General features: G+C 48.2%; 1 protein-coding gene across 8 annotated transcripts in view; it reads left to right on the top strand.

The window, feature by feature from the left end:
* The window catches only part of ST3GAL3 (ST3 beta-galactoside alpha-2,3-sialyltransferase 3), a 195,720-nt gene that overhangs the window by 172,922 nt on the left and 5,020 nt on the right, over positions 1 to 17,778 (top strand). For 7 of the 8 annotated variants that reach the window (XM_065841848.2, XM_065841851.2, XM_065841849.2 and 4 more), the window contains one exon: positions 5,474 to 5,620. The exons of the other annotated variant lie outside the window; for it this stretch is intronic. In XM_065841848.2, coding sequence (XP_065697920.1) covers positions 5,474 to 5,620 — 147 coding nt within the window. The remainder of the gene's footprint in view (positions 1 to 5,473; positions 5,621 to 17,778) is intronic. 8 annotated transcript variants of the gene reach the window in all.

Genomic DNA, 17,778 nt, shown 5'->3' with positions numbered 1-17,778 from the left:
AATTGCTTTTTATGCCATATTTCCAAACTTGCTAGCTAAGGGAAGCAAAGTAGGCTTGGGGCTGTTCCTATGCAAAAATAAATGGACAAAAAGAAAATGCACAGACTGTGTATATAGCATTTGATTGCTTTTACAGTTTCGTTCTGTGTTTCTTTTGTTTTGAAAACTCAATTGCTGTTAGATGATCAGGTCTATAACTGATAAAACTGAGGTAGCAATTTTTCCCAGGTAAGCAATTTTTCAGACTTTCCCTCAAATAAGTTAATATAGTAGTCAAATCAGTTTCGATATCTAGGTGTATTATTGTTTGTAGGCGGTTTAGCCATGCTTACCCTTTTTAACAATTGGAATATTCTGAACAATCCAATATGCCTTACCCTGAGCTAAGTAAAATCCCATAAATAACTGGAATTCATTTAACATATTAAGGGAGTAAAATATTTCTAAAAACAGATTTACAGCAGTCATTTCCTTCTAGTCCAGCAGGCAGTGACACAGGAATGACCCGGGCATGGAATGAAAAGCAGCGAGAGCTTTTCACATGCACCAAGCAAAAAGCAGTTTTGGTCCACCAGTTCGGTCACCAGCACGGGATCTCCAGCACAAGTCCATGAGGTGATGCTCAGCCTCCATTAAGTCCAGAGGTGGGCTGGTGTTCATTTCTGCTGACTGGCTCCTTTCTTCTGTGGACAGAAGTCAGTCTTTAAAGCCTCTTCAAGAGGACCAATGGAAGACGAAACAGCAATGTCTTGAGCAATGCCTTTTATCTTTCACCTTGCAGCAGAGAATAGTGCAGGAGCAGTTAGGAGAACCTGTCCTCTGTCTGTCTGTACTGCTCAAGGCGTTTCTGGTCCCCTGCCCTGGTGGCACAGGCTGGCTGTGTTTGCGCCACACAGAGTTTGCAGTGATCCCTGATGCAGCACAAGAGAGAGATCTTTGCCTCTCTTGTCTTTGTGCTTTTCTCACCCAGGATCCACGTGCATGTGCTCTCCTCACCCATGGAGGAATGTGCCAGTGGGCCCCTGGGAGGAGCCATGATCCCAATGCACAGGCAGACTTTGCTCAGCACTGCTGTGGTGACATGTTGCTCACCACTGCTGTGTTTGCTGCTTCTGTTTGTCAGACAGCCTTTTGGTGTCATCTCTGGCATGTCTGTCAGTCTGCTGTGTTCTCTCAAATGGGAAGAGGTGAAGGGCTGGTCCCTGGGGAGCATTGTATTAGAGAGGAGCATCACATTTTCCAGATGTTCAGGCTCAGCCAACCAGGCTGGGCTTAGAGATGTGGACTGTCAGTTTACATTGACCACGCTATCCAGGGAGGTTGCCATTGTGGTTGTTTACCAGAGCTGGAGAAGGGATGTTGAACCTGGTACCCACTGGGACAGACACCTCTGAGACACAACAGCAGGTACAGAGCTTGCAAGGCCAAGTTCAATGCTTTTGGCAGGGAACTGTCAGGAGGAGAGGACTGTCAGTGCTCTCTGGGGTCTTGCCATCCACAATCTCACCAATTGGTGGGCACCAGTTCAAATCAGAAACTCATCGTGGCCAGCCCAGGCAGCCCCCATCAGCATCCCCCTGAGGATGGCCATGCCATGGTCTAACCTGCCCTGGCCAGGCTCAGTGCAGCTGGGCAGCATCCCGGGAAGCTTGCCTAGGTGCTGGCCCTCATTGGGCTGCCATTCTTCAATCGTTTGTTGAAAGAAGCATTGCGTGGTGGTACAGGAATATCCAGGCACACAGAGGGCTGTATGAGCAGGAAGACAGACTTTGAGCGATTCCAACCCAAGATTATTATTCCTGTTGGGTCTTTGGCTTTTTTTTCTTAACAATGGCCTGAAATAACAGGAGGCCTCCTCAGTTGTTTGAGAGAGTTATATTTTCATAACTCAATGCAAGAGGTGTGGTGGTTGCCTTGGTATGTCTTTGGGGCACGGCACGAGGGTGTGTGTGCTGAGATAGCCCTGACGCATCGTGCAGGACATAGCCAGCCAGATTTGGCACATCCATGTCTGTGATGCCTGACTGCTTTTGGGGCCACTTGTCCCACAACTTGCCTCAAAGGTCGTACGTGGTTCATTAGGTCTGGATGAGAGCTTAGCAGCAAAACTAATTTATATGCCTGTGAACAGTCAGGACAGCTTGGAAGCTGTGTAAACGCAGCCAAAGAATAATTATAACCATTTCCTCTCTCTGATACACATCCCCACTCATTTGCCACTTCTCTGCTGAGAGGAGAGGAGAACCCTTTCTCCTGGACCTGGAGAATCCTTCTGTTCCCTAATGACACTGCTGAGCTGGCTCCTCTGTGGCACAGACCGGGACACATCCTTACATCCCACAGGGCCTCCTCTTGGCCATGCCACAAGCTGGATGCGAGGCAGTGCTTCATTTTCAACAGAGGGAAGGAGAAGCAGAAGGTCAGCAGGCTGTCACAGGAGAAAACTGCTCCGTTTCTATAGTTTAAACCAAATCAGGACCAAAGCACCATATTGACTTACTAATGACATGTAGTTAACTGGCAATCAGGATTCTTTTATACTTCCGTTCAAGCTGGCTCCTGGTTTTTCAAGCCTCTCTAATTCCCCAGTTACTGTTTAATCTGTTGGATGGTTGCTGCTTCTTTCGCAAAAGCAGTTTGGAGCGAATGCCTGGTTATCTGTATTTGATCCAGACGCATGTGAGTGCACACACACAGTTTGTACTCATCTTCTTCCCTAGCAGGTGCTGTTACCCACGCTGTTTACTAAGGGTGTTTACTCTGCAAGCACCCCCATGCGACCCTAAGAGTTACTGCCCTCAGTGAATAGCAGGGATAACACTTTTTTAGAGTATTTTCCAGGTGGTCCTGCAGCAATGGGATATGAGGCTGCATCTCAGCACTGAAGGTGTGAATGGTTGCAGATCTCTGTCTTCAAGAGGGACGCACGCACTAGGCTGTACCTACCGTAGTATCAAACGGTGCTAACATAAATAAGGCATAATTTAATTAAAAACTGCCATCAGATTGTCAGTTTCTGAATGTGATTTTAGGGCAACGCAAAACTATTTTGCTAAGGACACCAGGTGAATTTCTGATAGTTGTAGGGGCGAAACCAGATATATCTGCTACAATCTGAGATATTAGGAAGTCTTTGGTAGTCTTTGGTATTTTAATAATTTTTGAGAGAGAAGCAGGCAGTACTGAGGCACTGGCATGTCAGAAACTACTGAAGAACAGAAACAGATGAGGAAATTATCTCCTATTTTTCCATAAAGACCGTTGGAGGTATTATACATAAAGTCAGACAGATATTTGGTGACCAAAGGCAAGTTCACTGTTCTTCTCCAGACAGAAATAAGAACATGCTTGAAAGAAAGTTATGGTGGTTTGGCAGTCTTCCCATAAGGTTGGGTAGTGTGATTAATTCTCTGTGGTTTTTAAGACTCACATTAGAAAGTTAGCTCTTAAATGTTAACTTGGCCAGTGAAATTCCCTCCAGGCAAAGACCCTGAGTCTCCCTGGAGCTGTACCGTGGGAATGGGCCCAGTGCAAGTGTGGGTGGTGTTAACGCCATCGTATTCCCAACAGCAACACGTTCTCAAGGACATAACCATTTACTCAGTGTGTTTTGGACACTGTAACTTCAGTTCAGTTGAGGGAAAGGGGTTGTGGCAAGTCCTGTTACCAGCTGATGCAATTCCAGTGACATCCAAATGTCATCTCCTATGTAAAACATAAAGCTGAGAATATCTGAATTTGAGCTGCCATGCCTGGGAAAACAGGATGTTTTTGCATATTTTGAAATTTGGGGAAATTTTCTTATCGTTGCGTAATAAACTTTTTCCAATTTTTTTAAAACTCATCCTTGATATTTTATGGCTAACAGTGAATTAGCAGTTAACTAAAGCAACCAGAATAAAAACATTATTGTTTGTGGTATTAATTGATATTAAACAGTGAGAACAAAATGACTCTTCTGTTTTTCCTAACGTCTGGAGCTGTCACAGGAGGATGTAGTCAGGTCTTTTCATGGCAGATGTGCCCTGTTACAGTTGCACTGCAAATGTTTGAATTTAACATCTCACTGATTTGACCATAAGCAGTTTTTGCATGCTTGCCTTCACATGAGTGCAATTCCATTGCACTGTAGTTGTCCGTAGCACATGGGTTGTGCTCCCAGCTCTGCACATCTCAGGGTATGGGTGGATTCTGTGCTGGAAAATGTTGGTTGTGGGGCTGGTCGGGCAATCAGAAGTGAGCAAGGTAATGTGCTGCCAAAAGCCGGTTCCTTTGAATGAGAGACAGAAGCTCAAAACATTGTGTTCCCAGTCTGTTACGAACATGAGGTAAAATGCAATAGCGTTGCTTACCGGTTCAGAGTAAACCATTTTAAATGCAAGATATAAGTGTGTAATTGGTTTCTACATCTCTGCTGAGAGGCTGTCACTCTTGGTGGCTGGCTGAGCATGTCCTCTGAATTCGTGATGCTGTTACATGGCAGTCTTAGATGCTCTACAAATAAGGATAAGATACGCGGGTGGATTTCTCAGCCTCTCCCTAGCCCCTGGGGTAGAGCTACCTCTGGATTCACCCGGCTAAAGGGGAGCTAGAGAAAGCTGTGAGCTGGGGTTTTACGCTGGAAACACCCGTGTGTCACAGCAGTCGTGTTCATCCGAAGGCACAAGAGGAGTTGCGGCCATACAGCACCGCTGTCGCGGGGCCTCGGCAGTAGCCAGATGGACCGGGACGGGCTGAGGCTGGACTTTGGTGTGAGTGGCAGGTCAGCAGGTGGGAGAGGACAGTTGAGGACAGTCCCTGCTGTGGCACAGGCCAGGCCGCCCTTTGCCTGTGGGGCTGCCCCTGGGCAAAGAAAGGGGTCTCTGTGCACACTGCTGACGGGCTCTGCCTGATCTCCCCATCTCCCAGAGCTGTCGAACAGCTTCCTGAAACTGCATTTGCCATCAGTAAAATTAGCAGTTTGTACTGTTACTCACTTCTGCTCCTGCGTGGTGACCCATTTGGGATAAGTGTTCCTCCCTCGCCTAGCTGGACGCCAGTAATGTGCATAGAATTGAAATCTAGTGTTCGTGTCTGATTTAATTTCAGAAGACTAACATATCCACTGTGATTCAGCTTGTCTGCTGCCCCGTTCTCAGGATGGCTAAGTTATGGGAGTCCAACCACTTTCATTAATCCCTCTGCTGTGCTACAGTCCCCTGGAGCGTCTGGTCATAGAACCTCAAACAGGAGCTGCTGCTCTTGTTTTAGGTGTTTTGCAGAAAGCTGGCTAACATATGGTTTTCTTAACAAGTTGGGTGGCTGTTGACCCCACATGCTGGCATTGTGCAGCTGATGTACAGATATAGCCCTGTTCCTGATTTTCTGTTCAGTAGCAGCAGTGCCCCTGTGAGCAGAGACAATAAGAGGAAATCTTTCATTATATATATGGCAACCTTCTAATGACTTCCATTCCTGCTTTCTCTCCTCTCAGAACATCCCCACCTTGGGAAGCGTAGCAATAACCATGGCGCTGCACAACTGTGATGAGGTGGCGGTAGCTGGGTTTGGCTATGACATGAGTTCACCCAATGCGCCGCTGCACTACTATGAGAACATCAAGATGTCTGCCATCAAAGAGGTAGGGAGCTCCTGCCGAGCACGTCGTCCTCCCGAGCCCCCCGACCGCCCCGACTCCCGAGCCTGACTGGGATGGTGATGTCAACCTCCAGCCTTCCTGTATGGGTCAAAACATGGGCCCACCCAGGCATTTGCCCATAAAATTCTAGACATTCTCCCAAGTGCGATGTGTGTTAAAAACGGTTATTTCTGCTGGGAAAAGTTCTCTGGAATGTGTATCTAATGTGATTCTTTCTTCTCAGAGCAGCAGGAAAAAGAGCCACAGAAACATTGAGTAGGGTGAAAGGGAACAATTCTGCTCTGGGGTCGAAAAGATGTGGCCTGCTCCAGCTTTTTGATCCATTGCATTGGTCTCTGATCTGTAGGGTTGTTTTGCTAGTTGCTCCCTGTGAAACATGGGGGAGGCGAGGTTAGCTGTGCGTGTTGGCTCTCAGCTGACTGTTGGGCAGCACTTAGCTGGTGTAAACACATCGCAGCTCAGCGGAGACGGCTCTTCAAAGCCAGATGTACCTTAGAAATGTCTGCTGGTACTGTCACAGCGAGATGAACAGCTTTTTTAGAGGAATGAATGCTCTTGTGTTGATATAATGCCACAGTATAAAGACACACTTTCAGGTCTGTCTGCTTCCTGTACCAGAGCGAAGTTTGTCACTGGTCAAAGCTTCGGTAGTTGGAAGGTTTTCTGCTTTTTCTGTTAGAGCCTAATCTGTCCCAGCACAGATGTAGCCCAGGTCTTTCTAAGATTGCTTCCCCCTCTTCGACTGTCTTCTAGGTAGGGGAAATTTCTCCATCCTACTCCACGTTGCTAAAAGAGGTGCAGTTAAAAAGGGGAGTTGTTCAGAGGTAGACAACACTTGTTGTATTGTGGTGGACAGTAACTGTCTACTGGCACTTAGCGTTTGTTCACCTCGAGCACTTTGTCGTTGATTCAGGCCAGGAGGGAAGCTGGGAAGTTGTGATTTTCCAAATCACAAGATTGTATGTGTCTTAGGACTCTCACAGGCCTCAGACTGCATGACCTTAGGCAGACTGAGAGGAATTAGAAATCAGCCTAAGAAACGAGAAAACCATTTCTAATTATCAGAGTACTCAGGGTTTGGAACAACCTCTCAGCAGAGGCCAAGAGAACAAACTGAGTTTTGGAGAAGACTGTGAGGAGGTGCCCAGTCTACCAAGGGATTGGTCATGGTGGTCCTGAGGTACCTTCTAGGCTTGTGGAGGTAGCAAGAAAGTCTGCCTTGCTCAATGGGATAACCATGGATTTAATCTGTCCTGGCTGGCAAAATTGAGTGAGTGCCCATTTACAGGATTTAAGGGGTACCTCCAGAGAGGAGGGTTGAATTGAGTCAGTGCATACAGAGGTGGTGTCTGGCTTGTGAAATCCCTGAGCAGAAAATAGCTGAGGAATATGGTTCTTGCAGTAGTAGAAGAGGTATCGCATCAGCTTGCCCAGTTCTGACTCTTCCCTGGGCATCTCCTTGTAACCAGGGCCTGAGATGTGACCCTTGGCTACCCAAGTCTGAGTCAGTACAACTGGTTCCTTATTCTTCCAGCAAAGACGTGACTACGCTAGAGTGAAAACAAACATAGATGCTGGGCTCCTGCAGTGAGTGCAACTGTTCATGAAAGTCTTAGGAAAAGCTTTTGTCTCTGTGGTCCCGTTGTGTCCACTCTGGTGAATCAGCTGCCTTTGGTAGAGAATCGCTCTTGCCCAGTTGTACCTTCTGTCTGGTAAGGATGCCGGTCCCATGGTCCACTCTTGGACATGGGGATGTTCACAGCGGGTCACGTGCCAAGCCTGTTTTGTAACCTGGTAGGTGTCTCTGACGTCAAGGACACCCACACAGGAGCTGACAAGAGTGAAGTCGTCTTGCTCTTGATCCTCACAGGGATCAACAGGAAAAGTTGGCAAAAAGAATTGGGTGATAGAAGTTGCTGGTCCAGATCCCTTGGATCTTTGATTCTGGAGACCAGCACCCTGCATGAGATGCAGAAGCCAGTGGACAACAGGAGGGAGTCATTCTTGACACTGTTCGTGGTCTCAGGAATAAACCTGTCGCACAGGGCAGTAGATGGGGATGAACAGGTGAAATACAACCAGTAGGGTCTCCTAGAGAGACCATTCAGTGCCTGGTTTGACAGGGCTCTGCTGTCTGGAAACTGTCAGTCATTGCGTCCAGGGTGTGCTGTATGGAGGTGAGGGAGCGTTGAAAGGTCCTGGTGAAGCCTCACTAGTTCAGATGTCAGTGGATTTGTTCCTGCAGCCGGGGCTGCTGATGAAAGCTTTGCAGTCCCGCAGAGCAGGTTCTAGGAGGAAGGTTCCTGTTCCACTTCAAGGCTGGTTATCTGATATGTGTCTGCCCATCTAATCCTCACATCCTCACCCACAGGCTCCTCTTACATCTCACTGCCCTAGTACAAGAAAAGCCATCTGTTCCCGAGTATCAATAATTAATGCTTCTACTGCCTCTGCCCCTCCCAATATGACAAATTGTTTGTGATATTGTGGAATGTGAAGAGCAGAGAGAGGATTGTGTTTCTTTCTCTCGCATTTAATATTAATGGTAACTGGTAATTGTTAGTCACCTGAGGGTGAAGTTGAAAGGTGAAGGGCATAATAGTTGGGTTGTGTCTTCTGCAGTTGCCCTCAAAGGATGCACAAATGGAGATTTTTTTGCCCCACTCTAGACTGGAAGTGCCCTGCACACCCTGCTTGAAGAGAGACTTGCATGGGCTTTGCAAATCAGGAGGCTGGCCTGTGTTAGTACCCTGTGCCAGACCTTGCCCTTGGTATTAGTGAAAGACTGACCCAAAGCCAAGCTCCACAAGGGCTTTTGTGTGTTCCATTTGCTCTGACACCCCAAGATCATCCACAGCATTTTCCTCAGTGTTATACTGAAACTCTGGGATTGTGTCCAGGTCTAGTTCTTCCTGGTCCTCCTCTGCATTTCAGCCTCTAAGGAGCCACTAAAGCAGGCTCTGCCTTGGAATTGTGCTGGAGTAGTCATTCCTGGGTAGGGGACTAGAAAATATTTGCTTAATGTAGAAGCATCACAGCACTGAAACAATGACCATGGGATGCAGCTGTTCCACCATAACGAACATGCCAGGCAGGAACCCCTGCAGTTTGACCAGGCTTTGGTGGGGCAGCACCTCTGTTTCTGAAGTTCAAATCTTTTCCCTGACTACCAAGCTCCTGCAGCCTGAATGACCAAAAATCTTCAGCGCTCAAGCCTGGAGAGCAGCTGCAGGGAAGCGCTCCAGCTCCACCCTGAAACCATCACTATCTTTACAGAGGAAGTGTAAACACCAGCAGTGTCCTGGGTCTGGAGGTGCTACACTCTGTAAACACCAGCAGCGTCCTGGTTCTGGAAGTGCTACACGTGTGTGTGTGGCTCGTGGGAGCCTCTTTGAGAACGTCCATCGAGCCCCTTCCCTTGCCTGGTGTCCGCAGGGGGAATGGGCCTGCGTGCATCCTCGCTGCAAGGTGTGTTGTTGATTTACACTCGAGGACTGCTTGACATCTCTCTGGACACCCTTGAAACCCTGTGACTCATCTCTGAGGAATTTCTTCTGATTACATAAAAAAAAGCCAGCAAATTGCGCTGGCTTGCTCACAGCTGGGCGGAGATGCCTCTCCTATGCCAAGACTGAGGTGATAAAATCTCTGTGATTTTTCCTGTTGCTCTTTGGGACTGGCGGTTTAATTTCCAAGAGGTGAAACAGGCAGCCCCAGTGTATAGTTTTGCTTAGTCTTTGCTTTCCCCGCGGGGGTAAAAGCCCTCAAGGTCCAAGATTGTGCCGCAATTGCTACCGCAGGAGGCAGCTGCCTCTCCACAGCACCTTCCAGCACCTCAGGCTGCCGAGGGCTGAGCAGGCGTTTCCCACCCCAGAGGAAGAGGCTCTGTGAGGAGGCAGATGCTCTGCAGCTTCATTGATGTTACCAGTCAGGGGAAGGTATATGGTCTTAGGACCCTGGTGTGGAGGCAAAGCATGTATGAATTCTCCTGTGCTTGCAAATGCTCATGGAAGTACATTTCCTCTGGTCTAGTCCTTGGTGGCTTCCCTACCCTCTGTCCTGGGTAGCTTGTTGTGCTCCATCCAGGGTATGTCCAGGCAAACCTGGTGGAGAAGAGCCTTTTCTGTTCGTACTCATGCTCAAGAGAGCTGGAAGCACACTGGTGCTGTGCTTTCAGTTCCAGGCTGTGAGCTGGAGGATCAGTGCTTGCAGTGCAAAACCACCTCTCGATCCCAGCTCTGCTGCCCAGCAGCTTCTCACCATGTCTCTCCTCTCCATCGTGGCTGGGGGTGCCGAGTCCCCAGCTGGCACTTCAGTGGGGGCTTTCTGGGCAATATGGATGCACCCTGCTGTTCTCTGCTCTGCTACTGGGAAACCACTGCCCAATAGACCCGGTGCTGTTGTGTGAACTCTGACAGGTGATTTTTCAGCTCTGATCCTGTCTCTGTTGTTTTAACTTCCAAAATGCAGAATGTCCAAGTGTGTCATCTCCCTTCAGTTACTGTTTTCCCTATTCCGAATAACTTTGCAGCAGCTTTTGACCCTTGGCTGTTTCCATGAGTGCTTGTATAGAAAATGATAGTCCTTGCCAAGGTGTCTGTTCACTTGTCTCTATTTTCGTGGCAATGAGTCCCTCGCAGCTGAATTTTGATGTAGTTTATTGTAGTTTTATCTCTTGCTCAGGTCCTGTAATTCTTCCTGCCCAAGCACTCCGTGCAAGTGTATTTTTATCACAGGTCGCTGTCTTCTATTAATGTGGAAGTATCAGATTCACTGCGGACATAGTGAAGGAAACATGGAGGTGAGGAAAAAGGAATCATTTTAAAATAGTGAAGGCTTTTCCAGATTAAAAAAAAGGAAGAATGAACCTGCCTTTAAGCTTTATAATAGACCTTCATTGCTAAGGGCAAAGCAGGCTAGTGTTTCGGGCAGAAATTATTTCAGGATGGGAACGTGACAGTGTTTAGAATAGTAAAAAACATATCTGTAAGGAGTTTATGAAACTGAGAGAGCAAGAGGCTGTGCTAAATCATGGGAACGGAGCACGAGACTGGCTCCCAGCACCCCTGCTCCGTGGGCTCTGCCCTGAGCCTGGCAGCACACAGAGGGGAGCTCCGGTCTCCTGGTCATGTCTTGCAGGAGCGAGGAGTCACCTCGGGGGCCATGCAGGGAGCACCCGAAGTTGTCTTCTCAGCAGCTGGCTGCAGACTGCCTCACGCGCTTGGTAAAAATGGAGAACGTGTGGTTAAAAACCACCCTTCTCCACCCAGAGCCACGTTTGTGTGGCGCGGTGGAGCTGCTGACACAGTAAGAGCAGATCAAGAGCCAGTGTCAATGGTGTTGGAGGTGTCAGCTCCTTTGATACAGCTGTGCCTGGCACTTCAGTGACTCTGCCTGACCCGAGGCGGAGGTGGCACAGCTGCCTTTGATGGCTTCTTTCTGATCATACCCTCCACTTCCCTGGCAGGTCTTTGTGGGATGCTGGAGGACAGCATCTTGTAAAACTTCTTAATTCAGCCTGTGTAAGCGCTGTCACCAGGGCCAGGGGAGGTGGCCTGCAGCATGCAGTGACACACAGCTTTGTCTCTGTTTCTCCCTGCCAGCAGCTACCTCTCAGAATAATCTGCAAACATCAAGTTTGGAGTCTGAGCCCATAAAAGCACAAACAATAGTGCTTTATCATCATCTGGGTTCTCTCTGTGAAGCCGTCCTTTGCATTTTAAATCAGCACAAGTTGCCTGGGAGGGGGTGGTTGTGCTGCTTCAGGCCTCCAAGTACCTTAAAGTTTGTGGTAGCCAGCAAGAAGAACAAAACTCCTTTGAAAGCCAGGCAGATGTCTAGCTTTGTGATTTATAGGCTGAAAACACAGCTATTCGAGCCAGGCTGATGAATTGCGATTGGAGTACAAGGAATGGTGCAGACTGAAATGGAGGTCAGCTTTGGAGGGGGAGGTTAGGAGCTGGGGCAGGGGGACCTCTGAAAGGGCAATGCTTTTTTCTTGGGACCGGCAGTGATGACTGATGAGGTTTATACATTTTTGCCTTTGTTTAAAAGCCACCTGTTTGACAGCGTTTTGGCTGAACGAAGGCCTCGCATGCTGTTCTGTGCATAACGACTGTGTGTCTATGTAATAGAAATCTGGAAAAGATGGATAGGGTAGCAGTCACGACCAGAGCACAGGTATTGCCTTGTTCAGTAGAACAGAAAGGCGGTGACACTCGTGGGGTACCACTGTGCGCTCATCAGCAAGAAAGTTAGGACTGTAGTATGGAGAAAAGCAAAATTAGGGTTTGGACAAGATCTCTGCAGAAAGACACAGTAAAAGATCTACAGGGGTGTGCTAGAGCCCGGCTGCTGACCCAGACGTTGAACACAGACCTCCATAGGGGTGCCAGGTGCCACCAGAAGTCCCACTGTCATGGATGCACAGTCGGAACCAGTGTTACTGTCAAGGGAGAATCCAGAGATCCCCAGATGCATTAGGTAGCGCAGCTCTTCTCACTAACTGTGAGGGCACAAGAAGAGGTGATGGCCCTTCAGAGCTGTTTTTAGCAGGCATGAAGACCTTGCAGAGGGACATTTTAGGAAATAGCCTTTGATGAAATGACTTCACGGTTAAATTAAATAAAAAGGCAACAGAAGGGATCTTATAACTCAGATTTTGCTTTTGAAAGGTGGGAGCCTGGTAGGCAGGGCTGTATGTAGCCTGAGAGGTGGTGCTCAGCTCAATGGGACTGGGACGTGTGTGCAGACTCTGACCTCTCTGAATTTACGCCAGCCTAGGAGAATAGGCTACCAAAAAAAGGTGCACTGAAGAGCTTGTGAACTCATTGTAGATTTTAGATTTGGTTGGTTGGTTGGTTTGGGTTGTTTTTTGTCGAAAGTGGAAAAAGTATCTCAATTCGTGTTTGCAGCAAGGGCAGGAAAAGGCTGTAGATGTAACTTCATAAACAACTGCTTCATGGTGATGATAGAAATAGCAGAGGAGTGGGAGAGCATCAGGCTGAGGAGGCTTCACCCTCATGGTTGGGAAGGATAAAGTAGAAACTGGCAGAAGTTAGGCTGAATTAGAGCTTGCAAAGGAAAATAAACGTTGGCCAGTCCCACTGCCGAACTAATAATATGGAAACAAGGAAATAATTACCAGGGCTGTGGCATCCAGGGAGGTGAGGGACGCAGAAGGTTTAGGGATTAAAGAGCCAAAGTGGGAATGACGTGGATGAATATATTGGCTCCATAAGGGTGACATAAACGTGAGGGAAAGAGTGGCTTACGGTGAGAAGGTGATAGAAAATGACTGAATCAGCAGTGAAAGGCAAAAGCCATTGAAGCTCATGTACTGGGCATGAGAGCCTGAGATCTGCTCCAGCCGCGCTGCTGTTGAGCCAATTAAACTGCGAGTTCCGAGGAAAAGTTCCTCAATAAATCTCTCAGGTTACACGTGGTTCCACAGAATTAGATTGTAGTGGACATAATACCTCTTTTTCCTTTCTTTTTTGGGGGATGGGAGTAAGGTAAAGAAAATAATCCTGTCAAATTCAGACCTGTTATTAATCTGACCTCAGAGGTACTATTGAGAACTTCAGAGCAGAGTTTATATGAAAGAATAATTAAATCCCGAAAGTAAACACAATATGGATTTACCAAAGGCAGGTTACAAAAACTAATTCAATATCTTTATTTGACTAGAAAAAAATAAAATAAAAACAACTCTAGGGACAGAGGAAGTGTATTAACTCGATCTGTGTGAAGGTGAGTTAAGCGTGCAATACTGTACTGTGTGAGATATTATTAGTTAAGCTTCAGAAGCTACGGTTTGGGGCAACACCTGTGTGTGAATAGTCTCTCTGAAGGAGAACACAAAGAGCAGCACTGAATGGACAGCTGGGAGTTCCCCCCCAGGAGGTCATGGTTAGTGTTTGCTTTACTGATTTCTGGCACAGAAGGCAATGGGGTGCAAGTGGAATTTGTGATGATACAAGACCAGGTGTGGTCAATACAAAGGAGGATCAAAATACCATGCAGGAAGACCAGGAGCACCTTGAGAACTGGAGTAAACTGAGTTGCGTGAAACCTAAGAGTAAGAGTGGAAGGTCATGCTTTTTGGGGCAATAATAGAAATTTTGACACTAAGCTGGGAAAGCATTATTTGGCAATGACAGAGGAGGAAAATGCTTAGATAGGTATGAACAAATCACAGAGTAATTCAGGGTGTCTCGCTCTTACTGGGGGAAAAAAAAAGGCATCTCTGGAAAGACTGGAGGAAAGGACTTATAGTACAGACAGGGAGTTGCCTCTGCATGTGGCAATGGTGAGCCCGCTCTGCTTCCTGGGAAGGAAATTTGGAGTCAATAGGGACAGAGGAAGCTACGATACTTGTAGGAAATTTCCTAGTTTTCATAGAGAAAATGAACAGCCTCTTCTGTTAGAAGGAAAAAGAAAACATGGCTTGTTTAGCTTGGTAAAATGAAGACTGAGAAAGAGATGCGATTGCTCTCTCTGTATGTATTAAGAATAAGCATGAGCTAAAAGAGGTGTTTAAAGTTGGTGTAAGAATGACTGGGCTTAAAGGAGCTGTGAGTAAATCTCTCCTAAACATGAAAAGCCAAGAGTGCCCAGCCCTCCCTTTTGTTTCACACGTGTGGCTCCCAAGGGGTGCAGGTGGGACGGGGTGCTCTGCGGTGCTGCCACGTCCCGAGGGGACTGGGCGTCCCAGGCAAGGCAGGGCACTGGTGTCACAGCAGGGCACTGGTGTCACAGCAGGGCACTGGTGTCACAGCAGGGCACTGGGAGGTGAAACTGTGGCTCAGGAGTGTCCATAAAACACCCCGTGTGCACGGTCACTGTGCCGGGACCAGAGCAGGGGTGTGGGCAAGGCGGAATCATGAAAAGTAAGCAGCTGCAGAGACAAGGCAGTGCAGGTTAAAGGCAGAGATAAATGAGCAGCAGAGGATACTGGAAACCAGCTGTTACCAGTGAAGTAGCACTTCTTGCTGCTGCCATGGTTTCTGTGCAGGTTTTTGGGGAGAAATGCTGCTGACTCGGACAAATACGGGGGATGTAACGGAAGTGAAAAACCTGCTTTACAACTTGCTGTTTTTCTTGAATGCATTCCTCATTTACTTCAGTCTCTCTGATTTAATCTTCCTGTATTTTAAGATATTGCAATTACTCGATAAGACTAATGTGCTCTGAAGCTGAGGCATTCCCGGTTGTAACTGATTACAGATGGGGAGTTTACCTTCCTCCTGGGTGGGTCTCTGAAACTTTTTCTTAGTCTTAAAATATTCTGCTTGGCTTGTCTTGAAGGTACAGAAGATGTTTTGTGCTTCTTCTTGGAGTCATCAAGAAAAAAAAAGGACAGGTGGTTTGGGGCTGCTGCATTTGCATAATCCTGAAAGGTGGCGTAAACTGATGATAAATTTTCATCTAATAACTGTGACCAAACGATCACACTTCAGACCCACTGCCACCTCTCTGGGATGGACAGCCATAACAGTGCATCTGCTTGCACAGCGACTCTCCTCCCGCTGGGTCTCTCTCCACTGAAAAGAGCAAACATCTACTAATCATAGAGGGATTGAAGCGAAGGAAATCCCAGCCTGATCCCCGAGGAGCAAGAAGGGCTCTGGAGCCTCCTGGGACATTCCTAGTGGAGCTTGCAGAAGTTCATTACTCCGGCTGTGGCCTCAGACAACAGCTCATTTGTTTGCACAAGTTGAAACAAACAGTTGGACTCAATGATCTTAAGGGTCTTTTCCCAAAGTAAATGATTCTGTGATTCTAAGCTGTACTGGCTGCCTGCTGGATGCAACTGGTGGAGCTGGGAGAAGGCAGAGCTGGTCTGCCCGGTCACAGGAGCAGTGCTGGCAGTAATGCCGGGGTGGCAGTGAATGGTCCAAGCTGCTCTGTTGCTGTCTGGAGCTGTAGATTGGTGAGAGAAGAGCTGGAGATTTCGGCTTGTGATGCTGAGGTGTAGCTTCAGGACTTGAAGCAGGAGCTTTGTGAATGTGAATAATCTGGCATAGAGGAGTAGGAAATGAGGCAGTAATGGCTCGGTGTGCATGGGAAGAGAGGGTCAAAGCAGTCAGAAGGGATAATGACCATCTTGCCAGCACAGCCAAAGTGCATCCTGGCTTTTCATGAGACCCTGCAGCTGGCTCACGGAACTCTGCCCTGCTGGCACTGTGGGCTACACAGGGTGCTATTTAGGGTGTATACACCCTAAAACCTGCTGAGATTTAGGGTGTATATACCCTAAAACCTGCTGGGTTGTAGGGTGTGCTTTGTTGCCTTTCCCCTGCCACGGCAATGGCAGCGAGGTGCCTGCATCTCTCTGGCAGTTGTAGAGAAATCTGCTCCGGCTCTTCTCCCTATGGCAGCCGCTGGGGCTGGAATGCAGGTTCCTTTGCCTGATGAGCTCTGTCTGTCAGTGGGGCGAGTCCCTCTCCTGTAATCAGTAACCGGAGCTGGTGTTGAAGACATGCCTCATCCCTCCTGCCTGTGTTGCCGTCGGGTGCGGGGGGAGCAGCACCGCACTGAGCGAGTGCTCTGCTTGTGCTCTTTGGGGGTGCAAAAGCCTGTCCGCACTGGGGAATCCTCTTCCTCTGCGGTCTTACCACAAAACACTTGAGAGCACTGTGAGAGATGCAGTGGATGAGATATCAGGCTGAGTTCCCTTGCATGTGGCTTTCTGCTTGGAAAGAGGCGTTTGTGGTGGAGCCCAGGGTGCAGAGCAGCCTGGATGCTGAAGGTCTCTCCAGCAGTCAGTGCTGGAGCCAGACGTAGCCATAATGGCAGAGACTGCAATTGTATCACCTAAAATTTTATTATCCACCTCCTGTACTTAAACTCCTGCTCCACTTGTACTTTTCATGAAGCAGATTTCTCCTTGCCATCAGATAAGGCACTTTGATGTGGCCTGCGGTGAGATTACAGGTGGTTGGAGTTTGCCTGGAAGTGGCCGCTTCCCCAGTAACCGTCTGTACCAAGGGACACAAGCAGGTTGTACTGGGTGAAACCAGTTGCCTCCTCACGCTGTTTGATAAGGCTGAAAGACGTGAAGGAGGGGATCAGCTTGTGCTATGATGTGTCAGGCACATCAGGCTCCCTGGTGCTCCAGAGAGGCTTTGAACAACAAACCCAGCCAGACGTGAGCGCATGGAGCCCCGGCGTGCCAGCTGCTGGCAGGAGCACGCCCGCACGCTTGGCTGCCTCTGCCGTGCCGTGCGCTCCCAGCAAGGGGCTGTGCATCAGGAGAGATGCTGCTGCATGGCGGGGGCCAAGCCCAGGGCCGCAGATGACATACGCTGTGTGGGATTGTTTCCAGCAGGTTGGGGAACTGTGACTGTCCTGCTCCAAGCGAGAGGTACACGCAGCCCTGCTCTCCCAGCTCCCTCTGCTCTGTACAATCATTGTTCCCACTGCTGCTTTCTGAAATTCATGTTTTTTCCCTTTTACGAGCCAGCTTTCTTCCCAGTGCCAGTTTTCAGTTTCTGTCTTTATGCTAGCAGAAGCCAAGCACTGAGTTGTTTCTGGGCAGCATCTTTTCAGTTTAGAAATGGGGTCGTCTTCTGCATTTTCAGAGTCCCAAAGAGCACTGGCACAGTTTGCCATGTGTTATCCTGTTGTTCCTGGTGCTGCTGCGCCCTTTGCAGCATTCAGGTAACAGTGTCACTGGAAGCAGAAGTCAAAGACTTCTTTTGAACACAGGTTACAAGACAAGACCTGCCTGAACTTTCCTTAGCTGCTTTAATTCTCATCATTCCTGTGCACTGAGGGGATGGTAGTGGCTTATGAAGCAGCAAGAGAGATATTTCCAAAGTGTGCTGGAGATGTAGAGAGGGACTTTCAGTCCCTTGGACCTCCTGGGAACAGGCTCCACGCCATGACCATGTGCCACGCAGTCATCAGACATGGTTTAGAGCTGCTTGTCCTGGACAGGACATCCATAAATGACAGGAGACCCACATGCACATTGTGTGATAGATGCAACCAGTGCTTTGCAGGCAGTGGGTAAACTTGGTTTAGATACCTGTGACAAAGTTGGGCTGGTGCTTTGTTAGTTGAGGTCGTTTTAGGGAGGCTCCTGTAGAGTGATTTTTATCATGATCCAGATGGTATTTAGAGCCCAGATTACC

Source organism: Patagioenas fasciata, chromosome 6 (assembly GCF_037038585.1).
Source record: "Patagioenas fasciata isolate bPatFas1 chromosome 6, bPatFas1.hap1, whole genome shotgun sequence".
Lineage (NCBI taxonomy): Eukaryota > Metazoa > Chordata > Aves > Columbiformes > Columbidae > Patagioenas > Patagioenas fasciata.
Note: the sequence above shows the minus strand (reverse complement) of the source record. Positions and strands in the feature narration are given on the sequence as shown.